The sequence below is a fragment of the Schistocerca gregaria genome, chromosome 3 (genome assembly GCF_023897955.1).
Source record: "Schistocerca gregaria isolate iqSchGreg1 chromosome 3, iqSchGreg1.2, whole genome shotgun sequence".
Classification (NCBI taxonomy): Eukaryota; Metazoa; Arthropoda; class Insecta; order Orthoptera; family Acrididae; genus Schistocerca; species Schistocerca gregaria.
In genome coordinates this window covers 551,661,474-551,674,401 of record NC_064922.1, presented here as the reverse complement: position 1 = coordinate 551,674,401, position 12,928 = coordinate 551,661,474, and the positions used below count along the sequence as shown (strand labels likewise).

The following is a 12,928-nucleotide window of genomic DNA, read 5'->3' as shown; positions in this document are numbered from 1 at the left end:
CAGGACACCACCAATTTTTCATCTGTTTTGAGATGCTTTTGAGATCGTTTGCCATTTTATTCAAAAGCACCCCTGTACAGGTGCATGTGGAACTGATTGTGCTGCAATGTAATTTCCATTTGAAAGACAAATTAAATTAAATCTGTCCTGGATATCAACAAAGATGTTTTCAAGGAGAGTTTCCACACCTCTACAATGAGGTTACAAATGTGATATCAATGTTTTGATCAACATATGGGTGTGAAAGGCTGTTCTCAATTATGAAACTATATATGTCACGATTACATATCAGCCTGAGAGGTGAAAACCAGTGAAACTGTCTGCTCTTGTCCATTTGCTTACAATTTCATCCAATTATAAATTTTATTAAGTGTCCAATGAGCCAAAAATAATTAAATACTACTGATAATTTATTTTATTCAGTGTAGCGTGGTAGTGGGGTAAGTATGCAGTTAGGTGAGAGAGATCTGCATGAGTACAGAGGTTTTGGCCTCCCATGCCTTTTAATAATATCGCACTTTACCTGTTTAGGTAGCTCTGGTATTAAATTTCAAGATTACGATATAATTTTCGAAATTTATAGCATTTTTGTCCCTATGAGGTTTTTCATTTGTTTCATGACTTTCATTCAAGTGGCATTGACAATGAAGTAGTTGTTGAAGTTGTAGTGTGCAGCATACTTAGCAACTGCAGCTACTGTTTTCAGTTTGCAGGAGATTGAGGGTGATCAATCATGTTGGCAGACAGCTGTACCCAAATAGAACAATATACAGTTACTGCAGTAGCAGTATATGACAGGACTGCTTTTACATATGGCTGTGATAGGACTGCAGTAGGTGTTAATGATTGGGTGTAATGGAGCAGATCTTGCATCTGGACCATCCATAGGGGAATGAAGAAAGTAGTGAAACTTAGGGTCCAGGTGTGGAATAAAAATGGGCTAGCATATTTAGTAGGTTGGATGGGTGATGAGATTTTGCTTTGGGTGACCATTGGTCTCTTGTAAAGAAATGATTGAACAAATCTGTTTTTATACAAACTGAGCAGGATATTGTCTGTTTATAACACCTCTGACAACATTAATAGCGTATTTGGATAGCTCATGTTTCCCTGTACACTGTAGGTGCCATGGCTGTATGAGAGAGATTTTTTTTACATGGAACTACTTACAGCTGTCAAAATAAAGGTGCTGTTGATTATGCATTTGATACTCCTCTGAAACCTAAGCAATTTCTCAGTCTTGTGTATGTGCCTATCAGTGACTCAATTCCTGAACTATATGATGAATTGTAACCTTTACTCCTTGCTTTATTTATATTACACCAAGAACTTTCAATTACCATATAATATTTCAGTCTACTAGATATGAAATAATACATGTTTTAGGCCTCCTTTTTTCCACAGAGCTTGTATTAAATGAAATATTTTTACCAATCCATTGAAACTGTTGCATAATTTACATACTCTCGTGTTTCCTTTGTCGAATGCCTCTTTCTTAATCTGCTGATAACTTTGAAGGGGGAGACAGAGAAGTAAAAAGACTGTGGGTGTGTTGGTGGAATAGAAGGCTGTGTAGTGCGGGAGTGGGAACAAGGAAGAGGATAGGTGGGTGAAGGACAGTGACTAACGAAGGTTGAGGCCAGGAGGGTTAAAGGAACCTAGGATATATTTCAGGGAGAGAACCCACCTGAACATTTCAGAAGAGCCGGTGTGTTTAGGAAGAATCCAGATGGCACATGCCGTGAAGCAGTCATTGAAGTGAACAACATCTTAGTCACCAGTGTGCTCAGCAATTGCATGGTCTGGCTGCCACAGTTTGCCAGTGGCCATTCTGGTTGTCATGCCCACGTAGAATGCAGCACGGTGGGGTTGCAGCTTAGCTTGTTGATCACGTGACTGCTTTCACAAGTAGCTGTGTCTTTTGTGAGGTAGGTGATACTTGTGACTGGACTGGAGTAGGTAGTAGTGAGAGGATGTATGGAACATATCTTGCACCTAGGTCTACACTACTGGCCATTAAAATTGCTGCACCAAGAAGAAATGCAGATGATAAATGGATATTCATCGGACAAATATATTATGCTAAAACTGACGCGTGATTACATTTTCACGAAATTTGGGTGCATAGATCCTGAGAAATCAGTACCCAGAACAACCACCTCTGGCCATAATAACAGCCTTGATATGACTGGGCATTGAGTCACAAAGAGCTTGGATGGCGTGTACGGGTACAGCTGCCTATGCAGCCTCAACACGATACCACAGTTCGTCAAGAGTAGTGACTGGCGTATTGTGACGAGCCAGTTGCTTGGCCACCATTGACCAGATGTTTTCAATTGGTGAGAGATCTGGAGAATGTGCTGACCAGGGCAGCAGTCGAACATCTTCTCTGTCCAGAAAGGCCCATACAGGACCTGCAACATGCGGTCATGCATTATCCTGCTGAAATATATGGTTTCACAGGGATCAAATGAAGGGTAGAGCCACGGGTCGTAACACATCTGAAATGAAATGTAACGTCCACTGTTCAAAGTGCTGTCAATGCGAACAAGAGGTGACCAAGACGTGTTACCAATGGCACCCCATACCATTACGCCGGGTGATATGCCAGTATGGCGATGATGAATACACGCTTCCAATGTGCGTTCGCCACAATGTCACCGAACACGGATGCGACCACCATGATGCTGTAAACAGAACCTGGATTCATCCGAAAAAATGATGTTTTGCCATTCGTGCACCGAGGTACGTCGTTGAGTACACCATCGCAGGTGCTCCTGCCTGTGATGCTGTGTCAACGGTAACCACAGCCATGGTCTCTGAGCTGATAGTCCATGCTGCTGCAAACGTCGCCGAACTTTTCGGGCAGATGGTTGTCGTCTTGCAAACGTCCCCATCTGTTGACTCGGGGATCGAGACAAGGCTGCACGATCCGTTACAGCCATGCAAGATGCCTGCTAGTGATACGACACTGTTGGGATCCAGCACGGCATTCCGTATTACTTTCCTGAACCCACCGACTCCATATTCTGCTAACAGTCATCAGATCTCAACCAACGCGAGCAATAACGTCCCAATACGATAAACCGCAATTGCGATAGGCCGGTCAACTGCTTTTTGTGTATGAGAAATCGGTTGGAAGCTTTCCTCATGTTAGCATGTTGTAGGTGTCGTCACCAATGCCAACCTTGTGTAAATGCTCTGAAAAGCTGATCATTTGTGTATCACAGCATCTTCTTCCTGTTGGTTAAATTTCTCATCCGTAGCATGTCATGGTTGTGCTGTAGCAATTTCAATGGCCAGTAGTGTATTACAGGGATATGAGCCATGTGGTAAGGAGTTGGGAGCAGGGGTTGCATAGGGTTGGACAAGGATATTGTATGGCTTCCATGGGTAGTGGAATATCAGTGTGGGGGGGGGGGGGGGATAAGAAAGATAATGGGTAGGACATTCCTCATTTCAGGGTATAATGAGAGGCAGTCGGAATCCTGGTGGAGAATGTGATTCAGTTGCTCCAGCCCTGGGTAATAATGGGTCACTAGAGGAATGCTGCTCTTTGGCTGGACTATGAGACTTTAGGAGATGGGTGGTGATGTTTGATTTTGCCTAATTGTTTGGTATTTTCTGATGTTGTTGTTGTTGGTGGTGTTGTTGTTTTTGTTGTGGTCTTGTCCTGAGACTGGTTTGGTGCAGCTCTCCATGCTACTCTATCCTGTGCAAGATTTTTCATCTCCCAGTACCTACTGCAACCTACATCCTTCTGAATCTGCTTAGTGTATTCATCTATTGGTCTCCCTCTACGATTTTTACCCTCCACGCTGCTCTCCAATGCTAAATTTGTGATCCCTTGATGCCTCAAAACATGTCCTACCATTCCTTCTAATGGAATGTTGTCTACTCCCGGGGCCTTGTTTTGACTCAGGTCTTTTATTGCTCTGTCAAACTCTTCATGCAGTATCGTATCTCCCATTTCGTCTTCATCTACATCCTCTTCCATATCCGTAATATTGTCCTCAAGTGCATCGCCCTTGTATAGACACTCTATATACTCCTTCCACCTTTCTGCTTTCCCTTCTTTGCTTAGAACTGGGTTTCCATCTGAGCTCTTGATATTCATACAAGTGGTTCTCTTTTCTCCAAAGGTCTCTTTAATTTTCCTGTAGGCAGTATATTTCTTAGCCCTAGTGAGATAAGCCTCTACATCCTTACATTTGTCCTCTAGCCATCCCTGCTTAGCTATTTTGCACTTCCTGTCAATCTCATTTTTGAGACGTTTGTATTCCTTTTTGCCTGCTTCATTTACTGCATTTTTATATTTTTTTCCTTTCATCAATTACATTCAATATTTCATCTGTCACCAAAGGATTTCTACTAGCCCTCGTCTTTTTACCTACTTGATCCTCTGCTGCCTTCACTATTTCATACCTCAAAGCTACCCATTCTTCTACTGTATTTCTTTCCCCCATTCCTGTCAATTGTTCCCTTATGCTCTCCTTGAAACTCTGTACAACTTCTGGTTCTTTCAGTTTATCCAGGTCCCATCTCCTTAAATTCCCACCTTTTTGCAGTTTCTTCCATTTTAATCTACAGTTCATAACCAATAGATTGTGGTCAGAATCCACATCTGCCCCTGGAAATGTCTTACAATTTAAAACCTGGTTCCTAAATCTCTGTCTTACCATTATATAATCTGTCTGAAACCTGTCAGTATCTCCAGGGCTCTTCCGTATATACAACCTTCTTTCATGAGTCTTGAATGAAGTGTTAGCTATGATTAAGTTATGCTCTGTGCAAAATTCTATCAGGCAGCTTCCTCTTTCATTTCTTACCCCCAATCCATATTCACCTACTATGTTTCCTTCTCTCCCTTTTCCTACTGCCAAATCCCAGTCACTCATGACTATTAAATTTTCGTCTCCCTTCACGATCTGAATAATTTCTTTTATTTCATCATACATTTCTTCAATTTCTTTGTCATCTGCAGAGCTAGTTGGCATATATACTTGTACTACTGTAGTAGGCGTGGGCATTGTCTATCTTGGCCAAAAATAATGTGTTCACTATGCTGTTTGTAGTAGCTTACTTACACTTCTATTTTTGTATTCATTATTAAACCTACTCCTGCATTACCCCTATTTGATTTTGTACTTATAACCCTGTATTCCTCCCCTCATGAACCATGGACCTTGCCGCTGGTGGGGAGGCTTGCGTGCCTCAGCGATACAGATGGCCGTACCGTAGGTGCAACCACAATGGAGGGGTATCTGTTGAGAGGCCAGACAAACGTGTGGTTCCTGAAGAGGGGCAGCCGCCTTTTCAGTAGTTGCAGGGGCAACAGTCTGGATGATTGACTGATCTGGCCTTGTAACATTAACCAAAACGGCCTTGCTGTGCTGGTACTGCGAACGGTAAAATAGTCCTCCATTTGGAACTCCGGGCGGGGACTACCCAAGAGGACGTCGTTATCAGGAGAAAGAAAACTGGCGTTCTACAGATCGGAGGATGGAATGTCAGATCTCTTAACCGGGCATGTAGGTTAGAAAATTTAAAAAGGAAAATGGACAGGTTAAAGTTAGATATAGTGGGAATTAGTGAAGTTCGGTAGCAGGAGGAACAAGACTTTTGGTCAGGTGAATACAGGGTTATAAATACAAAATCAAATAGGGGTAATGTAGGAGTAGGTTTAATAATGAATAAAAAAATAGGAGTGTGGGTAAGCTACTACAAACAGCATAGTGAACGCATTATTGTGGCCAAGATAGACACAAAGCCCACGCCTACTACAGTAGAACAAGTTTATATGCCAACTAGCTCTGCAGATGATGAAGAAATTGAGGAAATCTATGATGAGATGAAAGAAATTATTCAGGTAGTGAAGGCAGCTGACGCAACCCGTCGACCAACTTACGTAATCTTGGCAGCGCGCCTGGCTGGGAGACGAAAATTTAATAGTCATGGGTGACTGGAATCCGTCAGTAGGAAAAGGGAGAGAAGGAAACATAGCAGGTGAATATGGATTGGGGGGAAGAAATGGAAGAGGAAGCCGTCTGGTAAAATTTTGCACAGAGCATAACTTAATCATAGCTAATACTTGGTTCAAGAATCATAAAAGAAGGTTGTATACATGGAAGAATCCTGGAGATACTAAAAGGTATCAGATAGATTATATAATGGTAAGACAGAGATTTAGGAATCAGGTTTTAAATTGTAGGACGTTTCCAGGGGCAGATGTGGACACTGACCACAATCTCTTGGTTATGAACTGTAGATGAAAACTGAAGAAACTACAAAAAGGTGCTAATTTAAGGAGATGGGACCTGGATAAACTGAAAGAACCAGAGGTTGTAGAGAGTTTCAGGGAGAGCATAAGGAAACAATTGACAGGAATGGAGGAAAGAAATACAGTAGAAGAAGAATGGGTAGCTCTGAGGGATGAAGTAGTGAAGGCAACAGAAGATAAAGTAGGTAAAAAGACGAGGGATAATAGAAATCCGTGGGTAACAGAAGAAATATTGAATTTAATTGATGAAAGGAGAAAATATAAAAATGCAGTAAATGAAGCAGACAAAAAGGAATACAAACGTCTCAAAAATGAGATTGACAGAAAGTGCAAAATGGCTAAGCTGGGATGGCTAGAGGACAAATGTAAGGATGTAGAGGCTTATCTCACTAGGGGTAAGATAGATACTGCCTACAGGAAAATTAAAGAGACCTTTGGAGAAAAGACAGCCACTTGTATGAATATCAAGAGCTCAGATGGAAACCCAGTTCTAAGCAAAGAAGGGAAGGCGGAAAGGTGGAAGGAGTATATAGAAGGTTTATACAAGGGCGATGTACTGGAAATGGAAGAGGATGTAGATGAAGATGAAATGGGAGATACAATACTGCGGGAAGAGTTTGACAGAGCACTGAAAGACCTGAGTCGAAACAAGGCCCCGGGAGTAGACAACATTCCATTAGAACTACTGACGGCCTTGGGAGAGCCAGTCATGACAAAACTCTACCATCTGGTGAGCAAGATATATGAGACAGGCGAAATACCCTCAGACTTCAAGAAGAATATAATAATTCCAATCCCAAAGAAAGCAGGTGTTAACAGATGTGAAAATTACCGAACTATCAGTTTAATAAGTCACAGCTGCAAAATACTAACACAAATTCTTTACAGACGAATGGAAAAACTGGTAGAAGCGGACCTTGCGGAAGATCAGTTTGGATTCCGCAGAAATGTTGGAACACGTGAGGCAATACTAACCTTACGACTTATCTTAGAAGAAAGGTTAAGAAAAGGCAAACCTATGTTTCTAGCATTTGTAGACGTAGTGAAAGCTTTCGACAATGTTGACTGGAATACTCTCTTTCAAATTCTGAAGGTGGCAAGGGTAAAATACACGGAGCGAAAGGCTATTTACAATTAGTACAGAAACCAGATTGCAGTCATAAGAGTCGAGGGGTATGAAAGGGAAGTAGTGGTTGGGAAAGGAGTGAGACAGGGTTGTAGCCTCTCCCCGATGTTCAATCTGTATATTGAGCAAGCAGTAAAGGAAACAAAAGAAAAATTTGGAGTAGGTATTAAAATTCATGGAGAAGAAGTAAAAACTTTGAGGTTCGCCGATGACATTGTAATTCTGTCAGAGACGGCAAAGGACTTGGAAGAGCAGTTGAATGGAATGGACAGTGTCTTGAAAGGAGGATATAAGATGAACAGAAACAAAAGCAAAACGAGGATAATGGAATGCAGTCAAATTAAATCGAGTGATGCTGAGGGAATTAGATTAGGAAATGAGACACTTAAAGTAGTAAAGGAGTTTTGCTATTTAGGAAGTAAAATAACTGATGATGGTCTAAGTAGAGAGGATATAAAATGTAGACTGGCAATGGCAAGGAAAGCGTTTCTGAAGAAGAGAAATTTGTTAACATCGAGTATAGATTTAAGTGTCAGGAAGTCATTCCTGAAAGTATTTGTATGGAGTGTAGCCATGTATGAAAGTGAAACATGGACGATAAATAGTTTGGACAAGAAGAGAATAGAAGCTTTCGAAATGTGGTGCTACAGAAGAATGCTGAAGATAAGGTGGATAGATCACGTAATTAATGAAGAGGTATTGAATAGGATTGGGGAGAAGAGAAGTTTGTGGCACAACTTGATTAGAAGAAGGGATCAGTTGGTAGGACATGTTTTGAGGCATCAAGGGATCACAAATTTAGCATTGGAGAGCAGTGTGGAGGGTAAAAATTGTAGAGGGAGACCAAGAGATGAATACACTAAGCAGATTCAGAAGGATGTAGGTTGCAGCAAGTACTGGGAGATGAAAAATCTTGCACAGGATAGAGTAGCACAGAGAGCTGCATCAAACGAGTCTCAGGACTGAAGACCACAACAACAACAACAACAACAACAACAACAACAACAACCCTGTCTTCGCCTGACCAAAAGTTTTGTTCTTCCTGCCACCGAACTTCACTAATTCCCACTATATCTAACTTTAACCTATCTATTTCTCTTTTTAAATTTTCTAACCTGCCTGCCCGATTGAGGGATCTGACATTCCACACTCCAATATGAGGAACGCCAGTTTTCTTTCTCCTGATAACGACATCCTCTTGAGTAGTCCCCGCCCAGAGATCCGAATGGGGGACTATTTTACCTCCGGAACATTTTACCCAAGAGAACGCCATCCTCATTAACCATACAGTAGAGCTGCATGCCCTCAGGAAAAATTACTGCAGTAGTTTCCCCTTGCTTTTAACCGTTCGCAGTACCAGCACAGCAAGGCCATTTTGGTTAATGTTACAAGGCCAGATCAGTCAATCATCCAGACTGTTGCCCCCGAAACTACTGAAAAGGCTGCAGCCCCTCTTCAGGAATCACATATTTGTCAGGCCTCTCTACATATACTCCTCCGTTGTGGTTGCACCTACGGTACGGCTATCTGTATCGCTGATGCACGCAAGCCTCCCGACAAACGGCAAGGTCCATGGTTCATGGGGAGTGGAAAATATGTAAAACTATTTTTTCTATGCTTTCTGTATACTCTGTTGCTCCAATCACAAACATGCTCTGTCAGTTAGGTAGTTGTCATTTCCATAATGCTTTCCACACAGGCTGGGAAAATTTGGTAATCAAGTCTGGGCTACGAGGAGGATGCTAAAAAACTTCTCAGCTAAACTGTTGAAGCAAATCCTTCATCAACATAGCAAAATGTGACTAAGCATATCATAAGGAAGCACAATGTTGTTGGACAAGAGTCCATACCATTTATTTTGAGCAGCACAGTGTAATTGGTCTATGATCTGACAATAGGCTGTTCCGTTCTCTCCTCAAGGCGTGAAGTCGATGTGTAGGCTACCCTTTTGATCCTAAAACTCTGTGGCCATAATCTTTTTGATGCTCAGAACTTATTTTTTGTGATTGGGGGGAGGGGGGTATTAATGATACCATTCCGTTTTCGGTTGTTTTTTTTTGTGTATCTATCGGCTGTACTGAGCTTAGGTAAGTACTGACCAGCTCCGCTATCTCTTTGTTAGTATTTCATTCCATTTACTGTCATTTTGTTTCTGGACCGTAATGCGAGACCCAGATCTCATCACCAGTAGTAACATAGTAGTTCAGAATTTCTTCACCCATCTTTGTCTTATTGATGGAGGGGGGAGAAATTGTTCTTAATTATCTCTCTCTCTCTCTCTCTCTCTCTCTCTCTCTCTTTCTCTCTCTCTCTCTCTCTCTCTCTCTCTCTCTCTCTTCTGGAATACACTTTTCTATGGCCCAAATCACGTCCAATGATTTGATAAGTAACTGACTGCACATTTTTAGGAAAGCAAAAGCTCAGTCCATCAGTAGTGAAATGTCTGTCTACCCTTTTTTTTTCCCCTTAATCCTTGATTTCAATTCATCAGTCACAACGGGAGGTTGAGGTGATTGTTGTTGGTACTGAATATTTGTTTGCATGCCATGAAAAATGATGCGTCATTTTCGAACTAAAGCTTCGTTCATCATATTTCAATATATTTTGTTTATCAGTCAGTATATTTTGACAGAGTGCCTTTTTTTCATTCAGCAACTGTATTACACTATGAATCTCACACTTGATGAGATCATTATTTTTATCACACATTCTAAAATCTCTTAAATAAACGGTAAATGATTGTTTTTGTCATTGTTAGCATTGTGATGGCACCGACAACTAAGGTCTATGACATGACAGGGGGGAGGGGAGGGGGTTCATCAGGCTAAAACATCTACACAGATAGAAGTAAGTGGGTCTAATATGATATAGTTTCTTATGAAGAGGAAACAAAGACATATAGTTGTGAAGACAGTGACTAGATCCTTACTCAGAATTAATGCCATTAAGTTCGTTTTATTTTGGGGTTTGCACTTGAAAGACAATGATGCAGGTGGGTTGAACAAAAGCAGGAAATTATGTGCATTAACTCTGATTGCTTGCAAGTAGCTTCCTCCTAGTATTTTGAAAAATATGAATGAAATTGGATATGGAAGAATAGGAGGAAACAAAAAGAAAAGTATTGTAGAAAATGCAAATTTGGCATAGCAGAGTACATTGCTTAAATCAGAAGAATTTATGTTAGAATAATATCAGGGATTAGGGGCAATAAAGAAGCATAATAAATAATAAGAGAGAGACAAAGGAAATTTGTTGTATAGGAATATATGATGCAAAAATCTGTAATATAATAACAAGTCTGTACTTATTACATACAAAACTAGACTGTATTACATGCCACTAAAAATGGTTCAGCAGTAAAAAGAAGTGAAACATCTATGGCACAATAAAAACAGCTGCTCATTTAGTTGCATTAGACAAACCACATCCCACAAAAGTTTGTTCAGTTTGCTTCTGTCAGTAATGTGAAAATATGACTGAATCATACATTTCCTTCGGTATATTCTTGTCTACTGCAGGTACTTTTCTTATCAAAGACCAAGCAAGCCCTTTGGTTTGCGTGATATTCTAATGACTATTGTTTGTTAGATCCAGTCTATGGGGTCATAAAGACACTGGAATACTCACCCTGTGTTGATCATTTGTATTCCTGATTAACAGGACCAATTAATTTAATGAAAATACATCGTTTTACAGAAGAAGAAAGCTTATAATGTCAAATCCATTAGAGCAGGAGTGCTGCACTCCATAATCATTCTGAGGTTTTAATTTCATCAACTAGTTCTCTGCTACTAAAAACAACTCTTTTCCGTACTCCTTATGTGTCTCCCAAAAAAAAATTTAGGGCATGTTATACTTCCATCCACTGGCTTTGGGCCAGTTGTTCTTATTTCAATGACTTGCATGTAAACATGCATTTGGCTCTCATTTACATAAAATAAATTCATACACAAGTATTTATAACTACATGTTGAATTATTTATACACAAGTTTAGGTCCATGAATTCTGTCCCCCTCTTCCTATTTCTTTGCAGGCAGTGGTATCAGTTATCAGGGATGTAGCTTATCATGACAATTATGATGAAATTGAGGAAGGTTTGGAGGGAAAAGGAGGATGTATTATGCTACAATCGGCAAGCAACTCTAAACTTAAGGAAAACCACTGTTATGAGCACAAATAGGTGAAAGTCGCTCACATCCTTTGAGTATAGTATCACCATAAGTTGCTAAGCCGCTATAGTCAGTGACCTGGCCAGATATTTTCATGTGCCATTCATAGAGAAATAATCTTGAATAATGGTTTGAATCTGAGCTGAAAAGGAAGGCAAATGCCGTATTAAATTTTTACTTGAATTTTTTTGCTGTTGTCCAAACAGCAAACATGAAACACATATGGAGTGAGGGGGCAGGGGGCAAATAATATAAGCATCAGTATTCTCTGCCTTGCTCACGGTGGTATTAGTTGTATTATCTAGTACTCTGAAATTTAGTTTTGTCTTTGTCTATGATGGCCTTTGTTAATTGCTGTGTACACCTTAGAAACATTGTGCATTTCTCATTTCCACAGAGCATTCCTGTCACATATATTTTATTCGTATTTGATAATACTGCACTTGCCTGCCTTTCAGATTAAGCAGTGTACAGGACTACATAAATTGTAATATTTTATGCAGTTTGTCTGAATTTATTACGTGCTAATGATTGCAGAAGAGTCAGATTGGTATCTTGCTGGGCTCAGACCTAGAAGGGAAAGATGATGTGGAGCCAGATCGGCAAGGCCAGTGGCTTCGCCGGCGAAGACTAGATGGGGCATTGAACAGAGTTCCACGAGACTTTTATCCTCGAGTATGGGGAGTCCTAGAACGCGTACGTACATTTCTCATGATCATTATTTTTAGTTTTTACCCGTCAAATGTAGTTGTGACTGAAATAGGCATATTAATCTTATTGCATACACTACTGTTAGGATCATTATACAGAGAATTTTATCATCAGTAGTGCAGTACTACAGAAACTTCAGTTTCTCACATAGAGTATAAATATGTCTAGAGCGAACATTTAGATGCGCAGAACAGATTTTTGTCTTATCCACATACACTGCCAACTTGCTCATGTGACCTCAGAATGGTGTCCTGTAGATTTTGAACATCATTTCATCACTTGTACAGATAGATTCCCTGTATAGGTGACATGGGTTTAATACAAGCATTTTGTTGTCTTGGTTACAATTTGCAACTGATGCCCATAAACTGGGCTCCTAGCTTTGAAGATCAAAATGAAAGGGCATTTTGTTTCTTTACAGCAAGTGTCACAACTCAGATGTGCCTCTTTTTTTCAGCCACTGCTGTTTATCAGTTTTATGTTGCATTTTATCATATATCTGAGTCGATTATAGTAACTTTTAATGTGATGATGTAGACAAAACCACTTCATAATAAGACAGTTCTTTTGAAAGTGTCCTGAAAAACACAGAATTTGCTGCACATTAGCAGCTGTATCTCCTGTCACTTCATTATGTTCTC

At 40.3% G+C, this 12,928-nt stretch overlaps 1 protein-coding gene across 3 annotated transcripts in view; it reads left to right on the top strand.

Moving 5' to 3' along the window:
* LOC126355058 (probable phosphorylase b kinase regulatory subunit alpha) overlaps positions 1 to 12,928 on the top strand; it is a 215,166-nt gene that overhangs the window by 187,190 nt on the left and 15,048 nt on the right. For all 3 annotated transcript variants that reach the window (XM_050005224.1, XM_050005223.1, XM_050005225.1), the window contains exon 22: positions 12,114 to 12,272. In XM_050005224.1, the coding sequence (XP_049861181.1) occupies positions 12,114 to 12,272 (159 nt within the window). The remainder of the gene's footprint in view (positions 1 to 12,113; positions 12,273 to 12,928) is intronic.